This window comes from Corvus moneduloides, chromosome 14, assembly GCF_009650955.1.
Source record: "Corvus moneduloides isolate bCorMon1 chromosome 14, bCorMon1.pri, whole genome shotgun sequence".
In the NCBI taxonomy this organism is placed as follows: Eukaryota; Metazoa; Chordata; class Aves; order Passeriformes; family Corvidae; genus Corvus; species Corvus moneduloides.
In genome coordinates this window covers 16,422,388-16,445,554 of record NC_045489.1, presented here as the reverse complement: position 1 = coordinate 16,445,554, position 23,167 = coordinate 16,422,388, and the positions used below count along the sequence as shown (strand labels likewise).

At 46.6% G+C, this 23,167-nt stretch overlaps 1 protein-coding gene across 1 annotated transcript; it reads right to left on the bottom strand.

The window, feature by feature from the left end:
* Nucleotides 1-833: 833 nt before the first annotated feature.
* FOXO4 (forkhead box O4) lies at nucleotides 834-22,592 on the bottom strand. The gene is given in 5 exon segments (XM_032123972.1): nucleotides 834-6,136; nucleotides 10,297-11,529; nucleotides 21,778-22,037; nucleotides 22,040-22,106; nucleotides 22,108-22,592. Coding segments are annotated over 4 exon segments (1,962 nt in total). The 5' UTR covers nucleotides 22,528-22,592; the 3' UTR covers nucleotides 834-6,136; nucleotides 10,297-10,314.
* Between the last annotated feature and the right edge of the window lie 575 nt (nucleotides 22,593-23,167).

Sequence of the window (23,167 nt, the reverse complement as noted above, 5' to 3'; positions counted from 1 at the left end):
CCCCTTTGATCCAATCAACTGCAAAATCTTCAGCATTTTATGTCTCCAACAGCACCCATCATAATGTGCCTGCAAGAAGCCCCAAGTACCCAAGGAACAGATGAAAGGCAGACAGCTCCCCTAAGGATGTCCTCCTAATTCCCCATTTTTGTAAATCGGATTAAATCTTGAAGCAGGACCCTTAAGACCCCCTGAGAGCTATTTAGTTATTCACATTAACTGTAGTGAAGAACAGAATTTAAAAACAATATATTGAGTATCCAAGGCTTTGAATGCATATTTCCTGGCTGTACACATATTGTGTAATTTCACAAATTAGTCTTTAGCCCCAGCAGTGTTAGAACATCCCCAACTTGCCCTCTGTGTGTCTAACCAGGCCAGTGGAATCCATACTCTACACTCCTTCCCTTGTTTTTCTCTGCTCTCCTTACCTGCCACCACTGCTGCTGACACAAAAAGATATTTGAATGTAGCTATACAAAACAGAGTCACCTTCGGCACTCAGGTCTAGAAAGGTAAGGAATGAAGGGGCTAAAACAACTCCAGACTAGTCCTGCAGGATTTAAAACTCCCCAGGGTCAGTTTTAGGGCTTGGCACCCAATAGGTCCCCATGCACTGCCAGCAAGTTGTAGCAAGGGGCTCTACACACTGCAGGGCACACCAGAGACTTTGTGGGTGGTCACGCTGCAACCCTTCTGCCTCTGGCCACCTAAGGGGCATTCCACTGGGGGGGTGCCCCAACAGGTGAGGATGGCAGAGGAAAGAAGACAAGGGCAAGGAAAAATAGCTGGCCCTTGCCATGAGAACAGAACAAACTGGATGAGACACAGAGCAGAGGATTACAGGTTTTTATTTTTCAAACATTTCCCCCTAGTCTAGCACAGTCTACAGTCTTGCTAGCACAGATGGTAACAAAGCCTGTAATGGTTCAGAAGTTACACTGCTACAGAGAGCAAACAAAAGCAGAGGTTTATTTTCTAAAAAAAATTTATTGTGAGAAATGGGTGGAAGAGTGCATAGGGCATGTGGTGGAAACTATGTCAGGTAGTGGTGCCTGCCCTGTGTGCAGCAGACATCTGTGCTAGCAATGCAGAAACCTTTCCTGGGATCACACCAGGTGAAGACTCCACTGTGCTGGGAGCACCATTTCACAGAACCACCCCCACTGCCATAGGAAGGCGGCTCCTTTCAGGAGAAGTAACCTATCTTCTATGTAGCCAAACCTCTCAAGACACCCTGGGGAACCCCACACCACCAGTCCCACACTGCCCTTCTGAAAAGCAACCAGGGCTCTGTTTTTGTGTCCCAGAACATCCCCTTCTACCACACACCGTAACACTGCCTCAGCCAAAGAACCTAAGTGCAACACTGGCAGCTCTTACACCTTCAGCTTCTGCTGCCTCTTCTCCCTGCTTTACACCACAGTATTAGGAGTGATTTTGATTCCATCAGATACTGCTTTCCATCAGCTACAGACACGTCAGGGTGCAGGGAAAGACATAAAGGCTAGTGAAGAGAGGGGATCCCTTTCCTGCAGGCTGAGCAAGTGTGGTGATGGGTTAGCACATACTCCGAGCTTTCACACAGACAGATCTTTCAGGCTTCAGAAGTCACCTCTTGCTTGCTTTTCCCCACATTAATTAGAACACGTTTTTCATTAGACATGCAACTGAGGCAAGCCCTAAGCTATTCCCTGTTCATGCTCATGTCCCAAAGTTGATTGATTTTCTTTGGGTTTTTTTGTTTGTTGTTTTTTTTTTAATAATGGATCCAAACTTTCACATTTTGGTGACAGTCCAGGACACCACTCCCAAGGCACTCCCACCCATGGCACCAGACACAGGTTACTCAATCCTGGAGCAAGCCTAGCCCCAGAGCATTTGAGTGTGGCTATAAATAAGCAACTAAGCAAGAAAATTAACAAATTATCATCTACATAAAAGCTTTCTAGGCATTTCCTTTGGAAAAGCTGATTAGTGCTACTTGCTTCTATTATGACTCTTGTTTATGAATACACCCAAGCTCTGGAATGCTTCATTCCTCTCATCAGGATGATTTGACTGCTGTTTTTAAAGCAGCACAGAGACTACATGTTTTAGACACACCAGCAAGGAAAATTAAGGGCTCCAAGAAGCTTTCAATTTTCCAAGCTCGCACATGAAGCTGGAAGTATATGCTTGGAAGTAAAATATGCTTAAATTATAAAGAAAGTTCAAGCAATTTGCTAAACCCAAGTGTAAATAAAAGCAACAAGTCTGCCTCCTACCAAGATCCATGGGCCTAGTTACCTGAATCCTTTGTGGCCCTGAACTGCATGGTGGCTTCAATACTGTGTAAGATGTCATTTGATCCTCTGAAGATGGAGAAACTTGTTGCCTGAGCTCAGTGAGGACAAGGAACACAGCATAAAGTAATGCTTCATGCCAAGAGTTCCCTGCCCACTCCCCTCAGGCACTTATCCAGGAGCATCACTCCCCATGTCACTGGCCCCTTCCCGTCTCACCCCACTCACAGTTGCTCTCAAAATCCCAGCCCAATCCTTCATTAGAGCAAAAACTAGCCCAAAGTATGGGGCCCGTGGTGCTAATGCAGCATGAAGAGCCACCAAGACATTATCTGGGCTCCAGCAGCAGCAGCAAGTAGCAAAAGCTTTGGGCAAGAATACAGAAAAATGAACAAGTATTGAGCAACCCCCTGCCAGGTACAGCCTTTCCACAAGCAGCAGTTTAGGAACTTCAGAGTCTCCTGTGTCCTATGAGGAAATATCCCAGGCTAAAAAATGTCAAGGTTTATGATAATGAAGTGTCTGTAGAACTCCCAAATTCTCTGCATCCCTGCCCTCTGTGCCCACAATACAAGCCATCCTGCTAAACATACAAAAAAGAAGGTAAGTTGCTTGCTTGAGCCTGCAACATTACATTCATCGTTTATTGAGCACTCCACAAGTCTTCCAAACACCATTCTCAGCACGAGTGAGCTTCTTCAACCACTGACAGCTCCCGCTGTGTTGAGGAGACAAAAAGCACCTGCACAGACTACTGCAAGGCAGAAATGTCACTGGCAGGAACCTGGTACAGCAGGACTCCAGCCAGAGGTGCTCCTATCTCCAGTGCTGTCTCCAGAAGTACAGCCTGGGAATATGGAAAAAAAAAATAGGCATGCACTGTACTCCTTACTCAAAGGACAGGGTCTTTTCTGAGCTCACACTGTAGGGCACTAACCATGATGAGCCCTGGTGCTGCACCTCCTTCAGCAGGAACAGGTCAAGGACATGCACCAGCTGAGATTGTGTCAGATCTCCCTGGGGTGCTACCTGAGTGTTCAGGGCCAGGCTCCCTGCAGACAGAGATCAGGCCAGCTCCCCGGTGCCGTCACAGTTGAGGGACACTTCGTAACAGCCTGAAGGCAGCACTTCTTTCCCACAGACCAACCCAGCCAGAAACAGCTCACCATGGATTTCTGGTCTGAAGCACTGGTTACTAGAAGTGTCTTTTCTATTGCTTTGGGTTCCATTTTCATGGGAAATGAGCCAGAGACTCACATTTAACATGACCACACATACCAGTGTCTTGTCCTTTGATATATGGCTGTGAATCACGGGCAGCCATTCAACTTGCTCTGTACATCATTGGATCAAGTTCCCTTCAGGACCCAAGCTAACAAGGTAGCATATTATGTGCCAAGTAACATAAATCTTTCCAGTCTGTTCACTGCAGCTCAGAATGGCTGATTCTTACATGTGGCACGTGCCATCAGGTGTTTGTGGAAAGGGTATCTATCCACTTGTGTAATGACCTAACTCCAGTGAGAATGTTCATCCATGCCTCAAGTCCGCAAACCCTGGGATCCCATCGTAGGAGCCACCTTTTTGTTTGTTACAATGAGGTGTGGCCAGACATGTAGATTCTGGGTAAATCTGAAACATTACTGGGAGGTCTGCCATGAAGGCAGCCTTCAAAGCAAAGGTTATCAAACTATGCAAAGGCTTTGATGGCACAGCATGCTGTAGATAAGACTTTTGAAGACTCCTTGTTGGAGGTAACCAGGCAATCACTCCTGTTCCAATCTGCACTCAAATGAAAATGAAAACAGAGCAGACAAGCTGGTAGAACAGTATGGCTCATTGCACTGCATGATACAAACTTTCTGAACTGAAGCCACCTTCAAAAAGGACTGGAGAGTCTTTCTGCCAGACCAAGCTTACCAGAATACCATGAAAGCACCATGTCTCCCACAGATCCTGCCACTGCAAACACCAGAACAGTGACAGGAACATGCCACTAATGCTCTGAACTTATCTTCTGACCCCTAATTTCTGTCTTGCAAAAATACAGAGACAGAGCAGGATCCCAGGTGGACTTCTGAGGGTGAGCCTACAGGCTTCAAGTTCCCCAGCAGTAGCGGAAACATCAGCAAGAAAACAAAAACTCTCAGAAACCAAATAAGTGAGCTACCAAATACAACTGATCATGCCCTCCACAAGGGCTACGCAGAGTGTCAGCAGATCTAGCACGATCCAGTCCACACCATCTCCTTCGAAGACTAGGCAATCTGTCCCGTGGATCAGCTGCAGGCCAGCTACTTACGGGATTAGCTGAGAACAGCGCTGTTAATGATTAGCATTCCCTCCATTGTGCTCTTGGCTTGGCAGGAATGCCCAGCCTGAGCAGCTGCGGCTGAATGCCCTGCCAGGCACCTTCCCTCTGCCTCTTCTGGGGAGAGCAGCCATTCCCCAGTTACACTGCAGCGTCCTTCCCACTTTTCCAACAACATTTTCAGCTTCTTGGCCCAAAATGCCTTAGGCCTGCCCCCTCCCATACTGTAGTGTTATCTGGTATGAAGGGGACAGATGCAGCAAATGTGTTTTGTTTCTTTTTATCCAATAATCTCATTTTTCAATTAAAATATATAATATATATTTAAAAAGGTTTAGAAAAGCTTCTATGTAATTTGCACCTACTTTTACATATAGATTACAATAATGTACAACTCTTCCCCACAGTGGTTTGAAACCACAGGGACCTGCCAATTCCTTCCCCTCAATCATATACATCATCAAACATCAAATGTGTTTGTTCCTAATACAGCTCTGAAAAAGAGACTGTCACTGTTGCCTTCTCAGACGGAGAGAGGCGTAATAGGGACGCACATTACATTGGCTTCATATTCACTGTAGAAAGTTCCCAGATTAGTAAAAAAATATTTCATCTATAGAAAATGCCCTTCTGAAAAGCAACCAGGGCTCTGTTAAGGCCACACCCAGGCTTTCCATTTTGCTGCTGTAGCAAGACAGATCAAAAACAAACCCAAAACAATGTTTTTATGTCCCAGAAAGCAGCTACTAGCACCTGTGCTTATTTTACAGCAGCCTGGTGTATCAGGAAAGTGCTGAGAACAGCATAGGGACTTCTCAAAACATGCTTCTGATTCAATGGGGCTCAGTTGGCACAGTGAAAAACTCAGTGTCCTCCTGTTCCACCCAGGGGGACAACAGGAAGCCTTCTATACCACGACAACCACCCTTCCCTGCAGAACGATGATGGATGCTCCAGCGATGGGCACACTGAAACCAACCCCTGAAACAGCACACCCTTCTCCCACAGGGCTTCTACCAACAAGCTCCCTCCAATTCCTCTGCCAGTCTGTGGGATACCAAGTGTACATCTGGTGGCCTCATCAGAAAGTCCAACTACTTTGCCCCATGAGGCAAGCCAAGCGAGAGCAGAGCCAGCCCTCCACCAGTCCGAGGCACTGGGAGACTTTCTGCCATAGCAGAGAGAGGACAGCCAGTGAGAGATTCCTCCAGCAAACCCAACTCATCACACGGGAAAACACTATTGCCTGGCACAGAGTCTTCTGGCCGAGGTTTTTACCAGGGCTCCTCTTTGGACATGGGCTTCTCCAGATGGTCCAAGGCAGGGTCAGGTTTGTAGGAAGAGCCATGGCACATAACAGGATTATTATTTTTAAACTCTTCCTGTTGCAGCCAGATGCAGGTTGCCCCTTCTTCCCAGATGGGCAGCCCCTTCTGCCCAAGGCATGATGTGCAGGGAAACTGAATCCAACATGCTCCATTCTCTTCTCTGCTGGGGTGGGAAGTGAAGTCAGAACCCAATGTTCAAAACCTGAAGGACACTAGGAAGAAGAAAAATAGAGTGACCGGTTAGAGCTCAGCTTCAGTGGGAATCCTGGATGCATAGATAAGGAGTTAATTACTACCAATCTGCCCCTACAGAACAAACAGACTACAAGACACCTCAATCAACAGAGTCAAGTGGAGGACGCAATTAATTGCTCAGCTCCAAGCTTCAGAGTACGACTGAGACAGACAGAAAGGTCAGAAGTAAGTATTCCTCCTGTAAGCTGACAGCACCAACAAGGCTCTGCAAGATAAAAGTTTAAAGAAGGACTTGGCTAACACCGGAGGCATTGAAGGTAAGCAGCAAGGAAGAGGAAAATTACTCTTCATCTTAAACAACCACAAGTATCAATTGCTAGGGAAAAGACTGAAAATGAGATTTGTAGAGATCACACACAAACTGTTTATATTCACCCACTTAAAGAAATCCTGTCTCTACCTTCCAACTAATTAAACATTTTTAGATATCTCAATCCCCCAGAAGTCCAAAGATCTCATCTCAGGTCTTCTGCCTCGCCTCAATAAAGCTGTCACAACTCGTTCAAACAAGCCCTGGAATAAGTCTAAGCAGACTTAGGACACTGACATAAAACCACCACTGTAGGTCTATGATCCACTTTTAAAGGCAAAATAGCGAGATAAATGTAGGGCATCCCATCAGCTGCATTCAGTAACAGTGAGCATGAAACAGACTTGTGGAAAGGAAAAAAAAAACCCACAAGAGGGAATCAGCCCCAAACAAGAAAAGACAGAAAGTTAAAACAGAAGCCAGAGCAATAGGCTGCTTTTGGAAATTACAAGTTTATGAGGGTTGTATTTATTTATGTTCTGTCAGACAAAAATCCAATGTTTGGAGCAAAGGGAATTAAATAGAGCAAGAAAAGCATGAATCCAGACCAAACTGGGCAAGGGATAAATAGTTCTCCAGACTCTTAAGCTATAGGGAGTCTAACTGAACAACTAACAATAATTAACTAATATCCACCAAAACAGTGGATGAATTTTACACTCACTGATGAGACACAAACTACAGCACTTTACAGAAAAGTGCAATTCTATTTCTATTTCTATGCTGACTGTCTTCCTCTGTGGCTAATAGCTCAGTCTGTGGGTGCTGCATCGCTGCTGGGCAAAGTTTCGTGTTTCTTTCAATGGATGATCTCTAATCTCCATGCAAACAAACACAGGCAGGGTTCAAACAGACTCCTGGTGAAGCTGTGGAGAAGCTCTTTGGCACTTAACTTCCAAGAAGAGCACAAAATCACGGGAGCTTTGAGCACCATGAGTAACACCAACTAGCTCATATCTTCCTAAGTGCTGCAGATAAGACTAAGGACTCTTTCCTGAAGATCTCCTCTTGCCTACAAAGACAAATATTTCCCCAGTTCAATTTTGTTCTGGCTGCTCAAATCAAACTGTGATCACTGTGATTAAGTGATAAACAGTTTTTGCTCAGCATTATACCCATAACTGACCCAGAAGGCTATGAGTTAAGCCCACAGGAACTACTCAGGACAACTTTACGTTAGTGATCACTCAAGAGTAGCTTTTGCCAATGTGAATTTAAGATGGAGAAAAACATAGTAATAGAAAAGATATGAAAGGACAAAGGCCTGCCACACCAGAGCAATATTTAGCTTTCCCTGAACAGTGATTTCCAAACAGGGACCCTAGGAACTCACTGCAGTAAGGGAGAACCTCCACAGTCTTGACCTCCTCACAGACACTGATGTCTGCAGCTCACTTGGTTTTGGAACTCGTTAATTTGAGAAAACATTCTGCTTTCTTTTACCAGGAACACTCCTATTTCTCTCCACAAGTGCCCTGCTCCCCCTTTGCTAGAAACCTGATCCACCTCTCTGTCTTGGCAGCCTTTTGCACAATAGTTGCTCTCCTTTGGGGAAAAAGCTCCCCCTCATCCCACTCCATGGACTCCAGCACACAGGCAAAACAGAAAAGCTTTGTAAAACTCAGAAAAGGCAAACATAATCTAAGGACAGAATAAAAGGCTTGAAGCAAAGCACACTGACAGGGTGTGGCCTCTCCTCCCGGGGCAGCACTGCTGTGACCACAGCACAGAGAGGCACGTGGGACCTACGCTTTCTGCTCAAACACAATAGTGGTTCAGAACTTGTTCCAGATCTCACTCCTTCATGTCCAGCACATTTCCCAGAAAGTATCACCGCAACTTCATGTGTGGAACAAAGCAAATCCAGGGGTTTTAACATCAGTAGCTCTGCTTGGATTAAGCAATTCACACAGAATATAATATGGAACAAGAACATAACTGTGCTTTTAAGAACTCCTGTTCTCCCTCTTAAGCACTTGATTATATACACATCTTCAACAGTACAAGACCCTACCCTTTGATAAATAATTCCTCAGTTTCTCTGCTTTACACTCTTAAAAAAATAACCTCTACCTGGTATGCTGTAAACAGAGGTCTTGACTACCTGGCCAGGAGTGCAGGACAGCTTGTGCATGTTTTGAAAACACTTCTGTGAAAAATTTCATCCCTGAAAATAAAAAAATATAATGGCCTGCCCTAGCATGGCATAAAAACAAAAAAACCAAATCCTAATAAATAAACAAAACCCGTAACACAAAAGCTCAGAACAATATCCAGTGGAAACACTGCTCAAGAAGCCACAGCCTCTGTCACTAACTTGCAAAGTCCTAGCACAGAAGGATACCATTGTTTTGTCAACCAAATTTGTCTTTGAAATCAAGACTGAGTTTCTGTATTTCACCTGAAGATATTCAATTTAAGACACTCAGTAATTCAGCAAATGCACAGTTAGCAAACACACATCCCTATAAAAAGCCCCATAAGGAAACAGAAAAGCTTGAATGATCCTCCTCTCCCTACAATAAAGAGATCTGTTAGGTAGAGACAGAAGAACACTACCAAGAATTGAAATCCTAAGCAGTGGGATGTGACTTGGAGTAAGAGGGACTTAAATTGTGTTTAAAATGTCAATATACAGTGGTGCATCAATATGTTCACACGGTTTAAGTAACACCAGCTCACAAGACAGCATTTTACTCTGTCTACACCCAAGACACTTGTCAAGAATGGCTGCACTGACAGGGGTCACTTAGTCCAAACCACCTCCAAGTGACTCAGGTGCCTAGGAAAGAGTATTGAGGTCAAGTAGATGATAATTTCTGTCCCCATGATTTTGAAGCTCAAGGGCTTCCCACAACTGAAGCAGTATCTGCAATTTGCCCTTACTTCTGCCTGCACAGCTGGACAGTATTAGCAGTTAAATTTGTAACACTAACAAATACCGTACCTACCTCCTAAAAAGGCAGTATTCTTGGCAAGGCTTCCACTTTCAAACCAATATCCAGCCTATGCTCCAGTCTGTCCATTTTCCATCAGCTATCTGAGTTCCAAGTGTGAAGCAGGCCTTCAGCTCCAATTCCCTAACTCTTCTACTGCCTCTGGTTTAAGTATTTCAAATCAGGGTGTCACACCCTCAAAAAATAAGATATTTTTAAGTCTTGTCTTCCTTCCATCTCCATCCACACTGAAGATTCCTGTTTCCCATTCCAATAATGGGAAGCAATTCAGTAGTTAATGCTGGTGAACCAGCTTACCTGACTTTTCAGCTCTATTCCAGGTTAAGGGCAGGGCAGAAAGGTGTGATAAGAGTGACTGTGACCTGCTACGCACAGACCAAAGCAGACAGTCATGACATGGACATGCTTTGCTACTACACATACTAGAGAATTCTGCAAGGATAGTAATAACCTGGATAGAAACACAGCATGTGCTTGGCTCAGTTCAACCATTCTGTACATATTGGTGGATGTCTTTATTCATGGAATCAGCACATGCTCTCATGTCAGCTGTAGAGCCGTAGGCACTGCCTGATGTCCTGTGATGGAGTCATCTTGGGTGACAGGAGACAGCAAGATTTTCATTCCAGTTGCTGTTATATTTCATAGAGGAGTTGACTACCTGATAAGTGAAATCCACCGACTTTTACACAACTTTTTCTCCTTCTAAAAGGGAATATGACTCTTCCAAAAGCTTTTTACTAACCTTTCAAAGAGGTTCCTTTAACTGTTGCAGAGTTGGACACAGGAACCATCCCAGACAGGGCTGTTTCCTCTGTTGAGCTGTAGCATTTTACATAACTACACCTACCTTTTTGTGCTCCTGAAGTTAACTTGGTACCCAGGTATGGTTGGAGGCCTGTGAGGTGCTGGGATAGCTGGGAGTAGGCAGAATAGGTTCAAAATTGAAGTCCAGTCCTCCATCCATGAGTTCACTGTTGATTATGTAATCCATATCACATTCAAGGTTCTCCATATACATGTCAATGTCCAGGTCAGTGGGCAGCCTGTCCTGGTTCAATCCCAAGGGAGCAGGGCTAGCAGATGAAAGGAGCACTGGACTGCCCAGCTGGACTGACTGGGCAGTTGTTGCAGAAACTGGAGCCTTCAAACTGGTGATGCTGGCGGTGTTTTGAGGAGATGTCACTATGGGAAGCGTTGATGGCAAAACACTGGCACCGACTGGTTCTGCCTGCTGCTCTGCAGGCTTTCCTCGTGGATTGCCTGAGCTCATCTTACTCTGGGCAGCTTGTCCACCCAGAAGCAGAAGAGTTCGGCTGCTCATCCTGTTACCAGTCTGTGGGAGAACTGGATCCACCTGAGTCATCATAACATCCCTTGGAGGCGGAGAGCCTGGTGTCAGAAGAGCTTCCAAGGTCTGAGGGGCAGAGAAATGGCTGACAGAACTTTGCAGTGAAATATCAACAGGGTTAAACAGGGAGTTGCCAAAAGTCTGACCAGCTGCATTTGGGCTCTGCAAGGAAAAGCTGGAATCTCTCTGGATCTGACCACTCGAGGCAGATTGCTGGGTAGATAGCACAGATGAGCTGGGAGACATCAAATTTAACCCATCGATGAGCTCAAGCTCCTCAGTCACAGTTGGTGGAACATTGCTGGATGCACTGGAGTACACGAGAGAAGGAAGCAGCTCTTCATCATGGAGGTCATCCTGCTCTGTCAGGATCGGAGAAAGCCTGGCACTAATGGTGCTTGCATTGGAACTGGTTCGAGGTCGGAAGGTGTTCCACACATCAGAGTCCTCATTGCTTCTTGAGGACGGGCTCCCAGGCCACTTAGGAAATTGGGAGCCAGGACTGTCAGCAGAGGATTCTGGTGCAGACTGGAGAGGAGGCTTCTTCCTGGATGCTTTACCTCTGACTTTTGCAAGTTTGCTGCTGTTGTCCATGGAGGCAGCTCTTCTCCTTGGTGCTTTTCCACTTTTGCCACCCTCAGGATTGAGCATCCACCAAGAGCTCTTCCCTGTGGCTTCATTATGGACTTTAATAAACTTGCTGTGCAGGGACAGGTTATGTCGAATAGAGTTCTGAAAAAAAAAGAAATAAAACCCACAAAATGTGAGGACCTGACAGTTGACACACCTCCCACCTAGAAACCTCACAAGCTTAAACGCATTCAGACAGTATCCAGAGAAGAAAGTTATAACAAAAACGTGCTATTTCTGTCTGAACATGCTTTGCAGCACTAGCAAGCAGTGCCATGTTTCACTGCAATATCAAGGGTGAAACTACCATGACAACTAGCAGCTTTCAGCTAGCAAAATACTAACACAAAAGAACTTTAAAGACGCTACAAAACCTGCAAAACATTAGGCGCATCACAGAGCAAGTAAGCAAGTTCTCAAATACAACCTGCAATTTCAACACAAGCCTACCTGAATTTGAGCCATTGCTGTTCCCACCCTTTCGTCACCCTCTTTAACCAGCATAAGCCTGGCTAGATTTTTTCATATTTATATGGCCAGTTTTCAGTTAGATTCAAGCAGAGCATAACAGTGAAGCCAACAGACTGCGTGAAGAGAAATGGCAGAACGCTTCTATTCAGTGCACCCACTAACATCTCCACCCCAAAACCGGAGAAATGAGGGCGCATCTCTGAGGAACAAGAGTCCTAGAATCCTGGAGACTGCCAGGCTCCCTCTGCAAGGAGGCTGTGTGCTTTCCTTGGTGCATGTTCCTGACAGGGTAAGATGTTCACTGGATACTGCACTCCCACACAGCACATGCCAGTTTTAGCCTCTCCCATCTTTCTGCTGGGTCAGACACGCGTTCCTTGCCTCTCCCAGCTCCCTCCTTTTGGTTTAGCTTTGCTGAAAACTGCAGGTTAACATGTTTGTACACCATCATCAAACTCAGTTTTCATCCTGCAACTGATAAACTCGCCAGTATTTTAGAATCAGGAAGCAACCATCTCATTGTTTGAACAGATCCCCCATAAACTCCCCTTGAGGCCTATGCATTTATTTGATATCTGCACTTAATTTGTTCAGATGGCTAAATTACAGATCATTAAAAGGTGCTGCGCTGGAAGCACAACAGTGGTCCATGAGCAACATCTTTTTCATATAACCTAGAAGTTATATAACAACTTTCAGCTTTCATGCATACTCTCTTAATTCTGAACAAATTAACTGTGCTTTTATCATCTTTTTCCACCAACTCTCAACACAGTTCTTTCCTGCCTGCTGCTTTCCCTCTCCCCACCCTTTTCCTCTCGGAAAAGCCCTCACCATGCTAATTTTGGCCACCTCACCAAAAGTACTATCCTAGAAAAAAGGAGACAGAGATAAACAATACAGGCAAAGTGGAAAGTTTTCATGGAGAGAGAAGGAGATCTGAGAATCATCCTGGCTTAGCTCTTGTTTTAACCTTTGGCTGTTGAGGATTTGGAGAAGACTGGCTGCTTGCTGCAACTGGCATCAAAGAATACACATGTTCTTAACTGGAAAATGACTGCAGAGCCATAGCCTGATGGAATATGTGTCAGTCAATGCTCTTACACAGTTTTATTATTTGAGCTGTTCACAGTAATAGCTGTACAATACTCCTGCCTGGCATCTTCCCTAAACAAAGCTTTCCTTTCCTTCACGTGTTGAAACAAGTAATTCAGACTGGTGCACTGTCTCCTGCAAGGCTGCTGCTTTTATTTCCAAATAATTCCACCCCTTTTCCCAGGTAAACGTGCATAACTTTGAATGCACATTGCTTCAGCAATAAAACCATTAGATTGTCACTAATTCTTTATTTATTCTCCTGAAAGTAACCTGTGAACTCATGATGGCATCCTGGGTATCATAAGAGACAATCTGAGTAACTAAGTTTTGGCTGAAAAGCAGCTTGAAATAAGACATCTTGGAATAAGACTGGGATTCACATGAGCACAGTGAAGCCTGGTACCTTTTATGAAACAGTCTCAAAGTGATTTTACATGTTACTGCTGAACTGACATAATGGCTAAGCTGTAGAAACAGATAATTGCTGTACCACTCCTTCCTTCCTCATCTTCAAACTCTCATCCTTCCATAACACAAGCATCTGTGACCCTATAAGCCAGTTCAGAGAGCAAACCAAACTGAAAAGCAGCCTTACCCTTCCTTGAAAACTACTTTTCCTGCCTCTTTTATCTCTGCTTTTTGAACTACCTCACTGTGGGGGTCAAGCACTGAAAACTAGAGAACAGAACGTGTAGTTGGAGGCAGAGGGAAAAAAAGCTGAATAGTTCTTTCAACAGGGTTAACTGTTATCTAAACTGCAATGCCTAAGCTATTGCTTTTGCACCTCTCCTGCAGACTGTGGGAGGCAGCTCACCACTGCACCGCAGCGCCCTGAGCCCTAACTCACCTGCAGGACCAAGCTTGCCACAAGCTGCAGGCTCGAGCCCAGGGTGTCCCAAGCTCCAACTGACCCACGCACCCACCAGCCTGGGTGCCGTGGGACAGCACCAGAATGCACCTGCTAGAGTGGTTCAATACACCTAACACATGGAGGGCACCCTCAAATCTCACTGAGAAAGCCAGGGACAGATGAATTATGCTAAAATAATCACAGACCTGACAGAAGAGGAAATGACAGAGTTCAGTCACCCGGGCAACCCTGACATATTTCCTTTCTCGATGTTAAGCAACCCACACCAGAAACATACAGATGACATTAACTTTTTAGATGCTCAACTTCAGCAGTGTGGGAGGCTCCCAGTTGGTCTAAGCATCTGCAAAACACACAAGATCTTGATTTAGATCTTGACACAAAAATCTGCAACTCTTTGATCATAAAGAAGCATGACCTGAAGGAAGAGGTGCAGGCAGGAATCCTTCAAATCCTTAGGAACATCTTCAACCATTAGGTAGGGGAGGTTATTGCTATTTATTTAGGTATCTTATAGTGGTACTTATGGCTGCATGCTAAGCATTGCCATAAAAAAATGCCAGCCTGTGTCTGTAAATCCGTCACAGATCAAAGATGATTCTTGCAAACCACGTTCAGACAAAACCAGTCTGAAATTAAGGACAGATAGTATGCAAAAAAAATCAAGTTTGGCTAGAGACATTTATTGTACGCTGACGGGTGGACCCTTCCCTAGGTCACAACCACTGTGTGTTCAAACTAGGATATATGGACTAGCCACAGAAGTGTGGCTAGCAGCTTATGCAAACTATTCTCTAAATCTTAGTTACCAGAACATTAAGTCTTCTTCTTTGATAAAATCTCCTAGCCACAGTTAAAGGACAGCAACACTTCTCACCATCAAACCAGGCCTGCCCCTCCACCAACATTAGTGCTGCTATGGATCCTGCCCAGCACCAAACAGTGCTTTGGTCTCAGGTCAGGGAATTAGCCACAGGAGCTGGTAGCACAACCAAGCCTTCTGGGCAACTGCCACAGATACCATGGAAAATGCGCAGGTGAAGTGAATACAGAAGACTGAAGGCCAGTGACAACCTTTCCAGGGGCCTATATAGCTTTGTAGGTACAGCTGAGGTTACCTACCATAAAACTGAGGTTTACAGGAGCAGAAGGAGGCTCTTGTGCCCTGCCCAGCAGAGCTCATCCATGCACCAGTGGTGCATGGCCTGTCCTAGCAGAGCACTTGGGGCCAAGCACAAGCTACGCTCAGAAAGACAAGACACAGCAGCTATCCTTCCAGGAGACACAGTGGCTTCTTTCCTTTCCTGGCCATTCTCCCAGGAAACATCAAGCTTAAACTACAAACCACAGAGGCATCAGATTTCTTAACAAAAAGTCTCTCTAAAGGATGAGTGACAGAAAAAGAAAAAAAAGAAGAAGAAAATATATGCAATCACTGCAGCTGCCTGTAATACACTCTCACTGCCTTGGAGGCATACAAAGAACTTGGTCTCATCCCAGTGCAGGCCCATGTTCCAGGCCTATAATTGTGCCGAATTATCATTTACCATGGCATTCTTGGGAGGTTGCAAGGGGAGAGAACGCTCCGCCTGCTGTATTTGTCAGTGCCTGTCTCAGCCACTTGGCTCCAAAGGCTTCAGGAAAACGTCTTCCTTGTAGAGATTTTGCACCAGCAAGTAAACAACTGCTCTAGAGCCAGGGAGTGAAACACTTCCCCTGCAATCCCCTTCCAGAAGGCACACACGAGCACAGACGTCAAGCTCAGCAGACAGGGATCTCTATCTTAGGAAGAACATTTTCCTTTCTGTAATCTTTCAGTGGGAGGCCAGAAGAAGATGATCACAGCTCTCTAAAAAGCAGGGACTGAGGTGGTTTACAAGACAGGCAGGCATACACAACAAAAGCTGTTCGGGATTAGATAGAGCAAAGAAACTTGTTGGAACAAGTAATACCAACAGTCCAGGAAAAGCCTTCTCTGAGGACTGCCTGGAAAATTGAGCTGTGCTGCAAGGAATAATCATTCAGCAAAGCAGCTTTCCAGAAAAAAACTGGCAGGGAGCAGGGAAGACAGCAAAATCTTCAAGTAATTTGACTGGCATTGCATGAAGCAGATGAATGTTCACCGAAAGACGAGCTTTCCCTGACTTTTAAGGGGAACAACAACACTCAACAAGGCTTCAAATGAAGAAAAACCAAAACAACTCATACTTCATACTTTTTCAGGACATTACAACAAGAAGGGCCTATTAGTGTCACTTTAAGGAGGGCTGAGTGTATGTTGCTCCAACGTGATGGTGGGCCCTCTTCAGAGCTGAGTACTCATCAGTTTTCTTCCACCTAAAATACAGGACACCTGGTGACCCCACATTTGCACTACCGTCCTATTTCTATGCACTGCCACCAGCCTTATTTTCCACACCCAGCACTCTGCCATTCTCCCATCCACAACACCCTGCCATGCCCAGCTGCCTTCCTCCCTCCTCACCTAGGCCAGACTACATGCTGTGGCCAGACCATTTAAGGACTAATGGGATTAAAAGGTAAAATACTCTGTTAAGAGAAAGATGATGGACAACATCCACTTGTGTTTGCCAGGTTTCCATGTTGGACTCCTCAGTATAGCATCTGAGCAACCCTCATTCAGCTTCTGTTCATTATTTCCCCCTGCTTTAAGGAAACCCAGTTAGGCTATCAGCAGCTGGGACAGAGAACATCTCCCTGCAGCCAGGACTAAGCACATCACTAACACCACATGAATGCATTTGGGCCACATGAGGTAATGGCAAGAGTCCAGCAGTTTCTACCCACCCTCAGCTACACTGGATTCAAACAGCCAGACCGACCCTTCCTCCCCTTTGCAAGGCAGCAACTTCCAAGAAACCAAAATAAACCAAAACTAACAGAGAGCAGCACCTACAACACCATTAAAGAGTAAGTGGACTTAAATGAAGTACCAGCGATGACAGCAATGACATCACTATTCCAATTCAGTTTAGAACATGTACTTCTTCATTTTTAATGTCAGAAGATTTAAAGGGGAATCGTATCCTTTCAGGCATGTGAACTTAGGAAAAAACACTACAGGCTTTCTCAACACAGTCACAGAAAGTAGCATTTCTTCACAGACTGAGGTCAGTGGCTCTGTGCAGCAGAGACACCCCCCGACTCCACACTGTGCCTCACCTATGCACAAACCTGCACCAGGCTGAAGGTTGGGCAGAATTACACTTTGCTCAGAGCCAAGATGCTGAGCTGAAGTTTTATGTTCCCTTTTGGTTTATGGCATCCATTCAGTTTTGCCTCAGTGAAGGCAAATATTCTGAATATCTTTTCAAATCACTGCAGCCTTTCAGTACCTAAAGGTACTCAGGAGAGGAACTGTTTACAAGAGCACACAGAGTGATAGGACAAGGGGGCTTCAAACTGAGAGTAGGTTTAGATTGGATGTTAAGAAATTCTTCCCTGTGAGGGTGGTGAGGCCCTGGCACAGGCTGCCCAGAGAAGCTGTGGCTGCCCCACTCTGGAAGTGCTCAAGGCCAGGCTGGACGTGGCTTGAAGCAAACCTGGTCTATTACAAGGCATCCCTGCCCACAGCAGGGAGGTAGAATGAGATGATCTTTAAGGTCTCTTCCAACCCAAACCATTCTGTAATCCTGTATCTTGAAATTATCATTACCAAAAGTCAAAGTAAACCCAGCACTGCCACCAAATGTTCCCATCCAGGTAAAGGGTTTCTTAGTGAAATTAAAGAAAGTTCTCCTAATAGTGATTTGGCCCCTTACCTGTACAAGTTAAGAAGCTAAGGTTTTGACCAATCTGAGTAAAAAAAAAACCCTTAAAGGATACAGGGACACTCCAGCGGCTATAAAGAAACAGCTAATGTGCCTATTTTAGGACCTTATCATTGCTTATTTGCAGATCTGACTACAGAAATAAACAATACATTTTTCAACTTTACCAAAATGAGTGTTCACATAATTTTGTATCCACTGAACTGGAATTTATTTGCAAGGCATAAAGACAGCCTGGTAGAATCTACCAGCCACAGCACAGCAGAAATAGTCCAGAGGATGGACAGGCTTGCTTTTGTCTGCTGGCCTATTCTCTTTCACTGAGGAGCTTCAGAGTGCCACAGGATGAGCAGCTGCTCCAACCTGAGGGAGCTCTGCACGTGCTCTGCCAGATCAGATATCACAGCTCTTCGAGAGGCTGGGGACCTTCAGAGCCAGCACTAAAGCACTGAAAGCCAGTGAAGTGACTCTGTGACTGAGCCCTCAGCCAGGGCTCCTGATCCATCTGGTCAACAGTTATTATCAGCTACATGCAATACGCACATAACACAGCTGGAACTGAAGGTTTTTCAGGAAAATGCTGCCCACTCTAACAAAGATTAAGAGCTAGACAAGTTTCCAGGTGGATGACACCTTCTGTTTTAGACAAATGGAACACTTGGTAGTTCTTAATTTGCAATACAGCTCCTTGAGCTGTTGCACATATATACAGACATATGTACACGTATGAGGGTACGTATGTTGTGTATGTGTATATCCATGCAAACATTTGAAGTGAATGGGGAGTACCAGGATGCAGAGGTGTGGCATCAGTTTCCCATAACTAACGCAATAGCACAGAATCTTTTGCTCTTTATGTTGCATACACAGGAGACACGTGATTCTTGTTTCAGTGACATACTTTTGGAGGGTGAAAAGGACAGCTTTAGAGTTTATTCTGTTCCTACAAAGGAAATGACAAGAGCTTTGGGGGAATACACAGTTTGTTTCACTAAGAAAGATGAGTCCTTCATATTGTTCCTCACTGTGCCGAATTTGCTCATAGTCATGGATGTAACAACCAGTGCAAACTGCTTCTGCAGGGTTTATCCACTTCTTTACTCAAAACCCTTAACACGAGTAATCTCAAAACCAAAAGGAATTATCCTCTTATCCATAGATATCCACAGACTATCCTGCAGAGCACAAAGGGAAGGATTATGAAGAAGCCCCACAACACAACCCTGCAAGGACACTTCTGCCTTGCAGGCTGGTTAATTCTTAACTTCAGTTGAATTCCTGCAGGGAAAGGAGAGACTGCACACACAGCAAATTTGTCCTTTACAAGGTGCTTGAAGCACTTCAAGAACAGCAGACACCATCTTCCTCGAAAACACAGCTTCTTCCGGAATTCATGGAGGTTACACCCTGGCAGTCTGTAACAGCTGCACTTCCCCCAATTGTACAGTGGAGAAGGACAGCTCTAAATTAATTATGAAACAACAATGAGTTTATGGGGTTTATATTAACTAAAGTAGATTAAGAGTTTTTAAAGACACGTTGCTTTTAATTACTTATTCAAAATACTCTATTAAACTGCACTACATACAAATAGAATGTATTATCAGTTTGGCTCATCTAAATGAGACGCAAATGCCAGAACTCTAGAGTTGTACCACCATCTTAACAGGAATCAAAATGCTACAACTACCTTTAACAGCAGCTTCACATTTATTTCCTTCATCCAGAATCATTCACCTCAAAATTGAGAAATCACTGAAGCTAAGACAACTCAAGAAGTTTTTCTTTTATTTTACAGAATAAAAAGAAAAAAAACCAAAACATGCAAGCAGAGCTTCATAGCTCTAAAAATAACAAGGAAGAATAAAACAAAAAAAACAGACAAGTCCACTCCTCAAGTGAAGACATGCCTTTTGTTTATCCAGCTTGTCTTAAATATGCACCTATTAATTTTACTTTAAGTCCACAGAAGTCAACTTGAACTGACTTGACCGACTACATCTGTAAAACTGTAAATGTCTGACCTCCCTTCACCCAAGGCATCTGAATGCAAACAGCTAAGGTCAGTAAAACAAACAAAACCTTTTGCAAACCTATGTAACTATGTGTTAATAGAAAGAAAGACTAGAAGTAAGTTCTATGGTCACACATCCTGCCAAGCTCTGCCAACAGGATTTTGAGAGTGAGCAGGAAAGAAAACATACTGTATTTCTATCATGGTTCTCTGTTTGTTGGTTAAAGTCAAAAGCTTTAAAGTGCCCTAATCATAAGACAGGCTGATTCCCACCACAGTTGTTCTGCCCGCCCTCATCTTTCTTGGCAAGAAGTTTCTTTTTCTTCTCTGTCTAAAGCCAGAATTAGTCTGTTCCCAGGCTAAAAAAACAGAAACAAACTTCACACTAAAAAGTCAATCACAGAAAAGCTATGACAGCATCTGAGCAGGAATCTCTCACTCGCGTGTGTGCCCAAATTCTCACAGTGAACTTCTGGAATTTAAATCTACCTACACGTGTCCCAAAAGTCACACAGGATTAAAACACAGAGTAAAACCGAAGACTGATGGTCCCTTTACACGTGAATAGATATAACTAAGGAACAGCTGTACTGAATCAGGCCAGAAGTGTACTTATTCCAGCATCCAGTCCAGCAGGACACTTCACTATATTCCACCTTCACCGTGGTATTGGGGGAACATTTTGGAAGCCACACTGAACTTTAATCTGAAGCACTACTACCAGACAGATACACAGACATTCCTGACAAGAAAATACACCAGTTCTGTCAAATTAACATGACTGCATGCAGGAGCAGTAGGACAAGGAGGGCAGCCCTAGCCTGAGGAAACAAGAATTACCTTCCAGTAAGAACACCAAAACCCAAGTGCTGTCCCAAATCTGAACTTAATAAGCAGGATTCAACCTACACATGGGAGTAACAGAAAATAACCCATATTAGTTAAACTAAATGCACTCTCTAGGAACTGCCAGTGAGTGATAAATGGGAAAGGTTAAAAGTTTTGTATTGATGTGTGCCAGCCTAAGCTGTGACAGCTGCTTCCCTCTCACCATGTCTCTACCCTCTCAAGCAAACGTTTGCACTCACACCACCACGTGGTGTGCCACTTCAGAGAGCTGAGCCAGCTGAAAGCCAACCTACCAGAAACAGACGTTTATTTATTTATTTGTCTGAAATTAACTCTCTGTCCTCACCTACTGCTCAGTCAGACAAGCAGAGAACACGTGGCTGTAGTCACAGTAGCCCCAAACCGTGCTGGCTGAACCTCCTGCAGAACTGCAGCGTGGATGAACTGGTAATAAATACTGCAAACAAGAGTGTAATTCCAGTCTGTAGTGAGAGCAACAGATCACACTCCTTAGAATCCAGTCTCCACGGCATCCACCCTGATACATTAGGACAGGCTGAGGGGCTATTTTGCAAGCCAGCTCTCACATTTCCCGTTCTCTTTGCTGGGGTTCTTTAGACTAAAGATAAGGGAACACGAGGTCTCCACATGCAGAGGACTGAAACAGTCTTGAGCTCTCTTAACGGAGCTCTGCACACACCTCTTTCTAGAGCGAGAGGAGAAGACACGGCTAAGCCTTTAGAGCAGAATACAGCTTTTCCAAACTCCAGCAAAGTACCCCCAGCACTGTCCTGGGACACAGCACCCTTTTCCAAGGGACCCTTTAGAAGGCCAAGCACGCCTGCTGTGACACAGTTATTTATACCGAGCCTTAGCAGAGTCACGTGACAAAGAACTGCGGCCTTGAGATTAAAAACCCTTCAAGCGAGGCTTTATCGTGCACGGCAACTCGGACATAGCCTGTTAGATGACTCTCCCTTCTCTCCTGGAAAAGTTTCTAAACGCAAAGAGCAGCCTCGCAGGGCCATGCCATAACCATCCCCAGCAGCTGCTCTAGCTGCACGCAGCCGAAGCTGGGGCTGGGTCTGAGAAGACCCAGGAGCTCTCAGCAGAGCTAAAGCCCAGGCTCCGCAGCGTGGGCACCACGAGTGGGGACCGCCGCCGTGCCTGCAGACGAGCAGCAGGTGAGGATGGAGCGGGCCCGGCCCAGCCTCGGCACACAAGGCCTGTCCGTCCCGCCCCGGCCAGTCACGCACCTTCCAGCCAGCGGAGCTGTTGCTGTCACCCTTGTCCTTGAAGTAGGGGACGGAGCGCACCATCCACTCGTAGATCTGCGCCAGCGTGAGCCGCTTCTCGGGGGCGCTCTCGATAGCCTGGCTGATGAGCTCGGCGTAGGACTGGTTGCCCCAGGCATTGCGCCGGGAGCCGCCCTTCCGCGCTGCCGCGCCGCCCGCCCGCGCCCCCTCGGCCCGGCCGGGCCCCGCCGCCGCGCCGCCTGCGCCCTCCTCCGCCGCGCAGCCGCGCCGCCCGTCTCCGCCTCGGGCCGCGGCAGCGGCCAGGTGCAGGAGCGCGGGCGGCTCTGCGGCTTCAAAGTCAGGGTCGATGTCCGGCGACGCCGCAGCCCCACCCGGCTCCGCCATGGGCACCGCCTCAGCCCCGCCGAGAGTGCCGGGCCCGCCACCCCTTTGTGCGCCCCGGGCCCGCCGCCGCGCCGCTCTGTTTACCACGGAGCAGCGCCACTCCCCGCGCCTGCGCACGCGGGGCACGCCGGGAGAGGTAGTCCCGCCGGGCCGGTAGCGAGCAGCCTGGCACAGCCGTCGGACTACGGTACCCCAGCGCCCCCCGCGGCGGAAGGCGGGGCGTGCCCCGCAACGGGGGAGCGTGGCAGGCGGTGCGTTGGTGTGACTACAGCTTCCAGCGGGCACCGCGGCGGCTACGCTTACATAACCCGCCGGGCCCGGTGCGGGCCTAGTGCCCTCGCGATGGCGGAGCGATGATGGCGGCATGGTGGTGGCAGCCCCGAGGCTTCTGCGGCTCAGCCACCCGCCTCAGAGCGCGCCGCGGCACTCCGGGTCGGGCCGGGAGCGCCGCTCCCTCCGCCATCCCGTCACGGATGGGAGCCCATTTCCGGGACACGCCCTGGCGTAAGGCATGATGGGTCTGCGTCCCGTTCTGTCCGTCAGAGCCGCGGCAACTAGGTTCCGGGGCCTCAGACTCCCCGCGCTGTACAGCGCCCGAGGCTGGCTACACCCCAGACGCTGTTTGGTGTACTCCCTGTGCGCGTTTCTTGGCCCCTAGCCTCTGTTTCCAGCCGAGCGCCCAGTGCGGCCGCCTCAGCTTCGGGCTCTGCCCCGTCCCGCGGGGGCCCGGCCGGGGCAGCTCAGGCGACCCGGAGCAACGCCGGGAACAAGCCTGCCGTGCAGGTTCCGGGGCGGGCCAAGCGAGCCCCGCGGGCTGAATACCCTCTGCGCTTATGCAGGAGTCGGCCGCGCGGCGGCGCTGTCAGAGAGGTAGCTGACCGGCCCCGAACCCTGGATAACTACCGCTTTATGCAGACGCTGCGCGGGCGCCGTGCTGCGGTGCGCGAGTGGGGTGGCGGCTGACGGGCCCCAAACCCTGGATAACTGTCGGTTTATGTAGGCGGCG